Source organism: Propithecus coquereli, unplaced genomic scaffold, assembly GCF_000956105.1.
Source record: "Propithecus coquereli isolate 6110/MARCELLA unplaced genomic scaffold, Pcoq_1.0 Scaffold525, whole genome shotgun sequence".
Lineage (NCBI taxonomy): Eukaryota > Metazoa > Chordata > Mammalia > Primates > Indriidae > Propithecus > Propithecus coquereli.
The window spans coordinates 75831-79670 of NW_012151119.1; the positions used below are offsets into that span (position 1 = coordinate 75831).

The 3840-nt window shown below is 63.7% G+C and overlaps 1 protein-coding gene across 1 annotated transcript in view; it reads left to right on the forward strand.

The window, feature by feature from the left end:
* Positions 1–3840, forward strand: part of FGD5 (FYVE, RhoGEF and PH domain containing 5) — a gene marked incomplete at its 5' end in the record, with an annotated part of 119532 nt that overhangs the window by 75533 nt on the left and 40159 nt on the right. Inside the window, 3 exons of the mRNA XM_012656888.1 lie at positions 1026–1094; positions 2150–2233; positions 2773–2852. Coding sequence (XP_012512342.1) covers positions 1026–1094; positions 2150–2233; positions 2773–2852 — 233 coding nt within the window. The remainder of the gene's footprint in view (positions 1–1025; positions 1095–2149; positions 2234–2772; positions 2853–3840) is intronic.

A 3840-nucleotide genomic window follows, 5' to 3' on the forward strand; every position in this document is an offset into this window, starting at 1 on the left:
GGGCGACAGAGCCAGACTCTGTCTCAAAAAAAATAAATAAATAAACAAAAATAAAAAGGGGATTTTATTTGAGAAGCACATAAAGACACAACAAAACACTTCATAGGTCGGTCTACACGGTAAAGAAGCAGCAACGACACGCATGATTTTGCAAACGCAGTCGCTCAGGGGTGCTGACGACAGTCTCGTGGTCGTAACAGGTATGAGCAGACAAAGTGTGTTCATGAAAAATAAGTCAAAGGGAAATGACGCAACACGTATCACGGTGGCTGGTGCTCGTGAGCACCCCGCTCTGTAACTGCGGGCGTCGCGATGCCGCCACCAACGACCTGGGCCTTTCCTCGAGACCCCTCGGAGACCGCGGAGGGTCACCCCCACGCGCGCCGTTGCCCGGGGAGCCCCGATCTTGAGAAATGTCGTCTTTCGCCGGCACAGATGTGCAAAAAGAGCATCTCTTCGTTTATGGAGTTTCGGCGTCAGTGCGCTTGCGTGGAAGAAAAAATTGAGGCGCAAACGAATCGGGACTCTCTAGAGGTTTGTACACCGTTTATGCCTCTGGGAGGCTGTGACAATGATGAAGTACACGGCGTAGCGGGTGTCCAGATGTCCCTTAATCCGGTCTGCTGGCCTCGGACCCACGGCTCAAACCATCCTTGATTTCCAAAGGAAGATGGAAGGTGTCAGCAAGGTGACATTCCTGCCTCACGCGATGCCACTAGCCTGCGATTTTATCTGTGTCATTTGATTTTTTGAGACGGGGTCTCACTGTGTTGCCCAGCCTGGTCTTGAACGCCCGGGCTCAGGGTGTCCTGTGGGCTGGCGCCACAGCGCCTGGCTGTATGTTCCGGACTTTGGATGTTAAGGATTTTGGATTTGGGGGTTGTGGCGTCCGGGCAGCATCTCTCACGAGCTGGGACTCACCCGCGGGCGGCTGTCGGTTCTCGGGGAGGCGTTGTGGTTGAAGCTCCGCTCTCCGGGGCGGGGGAGCGTCGGCCGGGCCCCGAGCTCTGCTTCTGTCCCCGCAGGAGTTTCTCAAGGAAGGGACGCTGATGAAAGTGACAGGAGGGAACAGACGCCCCCGGCACCTGTTTCTGGTGAGTGGGGGGGACGGAGGCGCGGCTCTGGGTCAGACGGTCCCTGAGCGCCGGGACCGCGCGGGGCCCTGCAGGCTCTGTTGGGGGAGAGGAGGGGCCGCTGCCGGTCCTTGCCGTTCCGGGCCTGAGATGCGTCATCCTGTCCCGGGGGCGTCGGCCGTGCGCGCAGACAGCAGATTTTCTCAGCGTCCATAATCCCGGGTTTCCCGGCGGGGAAGCTGAGGACAGGGCCCGTCTGCGGTCACGGGGCCGGCACGTAACGGGGTCAGGACTCACCGCCCTGACTCTGTCGTCTTTTCACGCTGGAAACCTCTGCGCTAAACACAGACATTCCCAAGGAGGCAAAGCGACTTTCGCTGCGTGTCCGTCTGGCCTGTGCGGCGGGAGAGCCGCAGGTGTCCTCTGACGGGCGTTAACTGAGCACCTACTGCGTGCAGCGCGCCGGAGGCGTCGCCAGGTCCCCCTCGGGCTTCCTCCTCCCGCCACTGTGCTTTGCTGAGGTTGAGTCTGCGCAGACGAAAACGCGTCGGCCTTAATCGACGCACGTGTCCGTCTGCGTGGACGGCACGTCCCCGCGTCCCCGTCACCTGGGTCGAGACGTAGAACGTCCCCTGCACCCTTCGCAGCCAGTCGCCCTCCCGCCGCCCGGGGACGGCCTGGTCGCTGTCCCTGGGGACCATCGTGCCCGTCTGGGAATTGGACGTGGACGTGGTCAGACGGCGTGTGCTGTCCCGTGTCACCCGCGTGGCTGGAGATTCGTCCCTGTCGCCTGCGCTGGCGGCTCCTGTCCCCGGGGACAGACGTCCAGGCTGTTCCCGCTTCCCGGGTGTCGGGAGCGGCTGCCCCGCGAGTCGCGGTGCCGACGTCCCCAGGGCAGGGCGTGGGCATCGGTCCTCGGCCCGTGGGGAAGGGCCGCGTGTCAGCACAGAGCGCTCCGCTCCCCCGTGGGGGTCACCGGCAGATGGCGGGGCCCGTGGCCCCCGGAGCGTGGGGACCCTCCGCGCCCAGCAGCCCTCTGGGCCAGGACGAGCGTGACGGGCCGTCCCTGTCCCCAGATGAGCGACGTGCTCCTGTACACGTACCCACAGAAGGACGGCAAGTACCGGCTCAAGAGCTCGTTGCCCGTGGCCAGCATGAAGGTACTTCAGGGGGTCGGGGACACGGAGACCCCGGGTGGGGGGGACACAAGGAGCAGCTGGCGGCGGGGACCCTGCGGCAGCGGTTGCTGAACTGAGCTGCAGGTGGGCCCGGGAGAGGGGGGCAGACGGAGGGCTTCCTGGAGGAGGGGACCTGAGCCCTCGGAGCGGGTGCTATTTGGTCAGAAGGGCGGGCAGAGAGAGGAACACGGAGTGGGAACCACAGAGCGGTTTGGTGGCGTCACTGCCAAGGGCAGAGGTCACGGCCGGGACAGCCGTAAGCGGCGTCGCTGGTGGTCCCGCGGACTCCCGGGGGAAGCGCCTTTCCCGGCGGGAGGTTTGTTCCCCTTTTGAGCCAAAGGGCTGTTGGAGGCCGCCACGGGAGACCGTGTCACCGGGCCTGTGCACGGAGGTGCAGCTGCGGTCCCCGAGCGCGGCCTTCCTTCGGGACGGCGAGCGCCCTCCGCAGACGGGGAAACCGAGGCAGAGAGCGCCGCCGCGGGTCTGTGCCGGGCCCGGCCTGAGGGGTGTCGCTTTCCCAGGTGAGCCGCCCCGCGCTGGAGACGGTGCCCTTCGCCCTGAGGATCGAGACGCCCGAGTCCTGCCTGACGCTGTCCGCCAGGTACCGGGGGTTGGGGGGGGTTGCGGGGGCGGGGGGCGAGGGTGGGACGTGTTCGCGGTGGCCGGTGCCGGCCGCCTCGTTTTTACGCGAGTACCTTTCGGGTTGAAGGGCTTCCTTCCCGTTCAGTGTTTCGTAACCGTTTTGGGGGTCGCCGCCCCCCTCGGGAATCTGCTGGAAACGGTGACTTCTCGCCCCAGAAAAACGCGCGTACTCGTGTGAAATGTTGCATACGACGCAGGCGCTTCTGAAGCGCACTGCTGAGATGCGGCGGCTGCGGTATCTCGTGCGTGCGGAGCTCTCCGTGCACCAAGGGGGTCTCTTTAGCGACGCAGGCGGTGACGGCAGGTGGAAACGCGGCCCGTACGCGGCTGCCGTGCGCTCTCGCGTCTGAAGGGCGGCAGAGAAGACAACGACTGCGCGCCACCATTCGCCTTTCCTTGTTCGGGGGCATCTCGGCCCATTCGTGCTGCCACAGCAAAGACAGCGTAAAGCGGTGCCTTGCAAACGACGCAAGCCTCTTGCAGTCTGGAGGGGGGGACATCCGAGACCCAGGTGCCAGGAGATGCAGCGTCCCGGTTCATAGTGGCCCCTTCTCGCTGGGACCGCGCGTGGTGGAGGGGGAGGGGGCCTCTCCGGGGCCTCTTTTGTAAGGGAACTAATCCCACGGGGGAAGGCCCGGCCTCGTGACCTGATCCCATCCCAAAGGCCCCACCACCTAATAGCATTGCCTTGGGAATGACATTTTTTTTTTCTTTTTTTGAGACAGAGTCTCGCTCTGTTGCCCGGGCTAGAGTGAGTGCCGTGGCGTCAGCCTCGCTCACAGCAACCTCAGACTCCTGGGCTCCAGCGATCCTCCCACCTCAGCCTCCCGAGTAGCTGGGACTACAGGCCCACAATAGCGAGCCCGGCTGATTTTTTGTGTTTTATTTAGAGATGGGATCTTGCTGTGCTGCCCAGGCTGGTCTCAAACTCCTGGCCTCAAGCGATC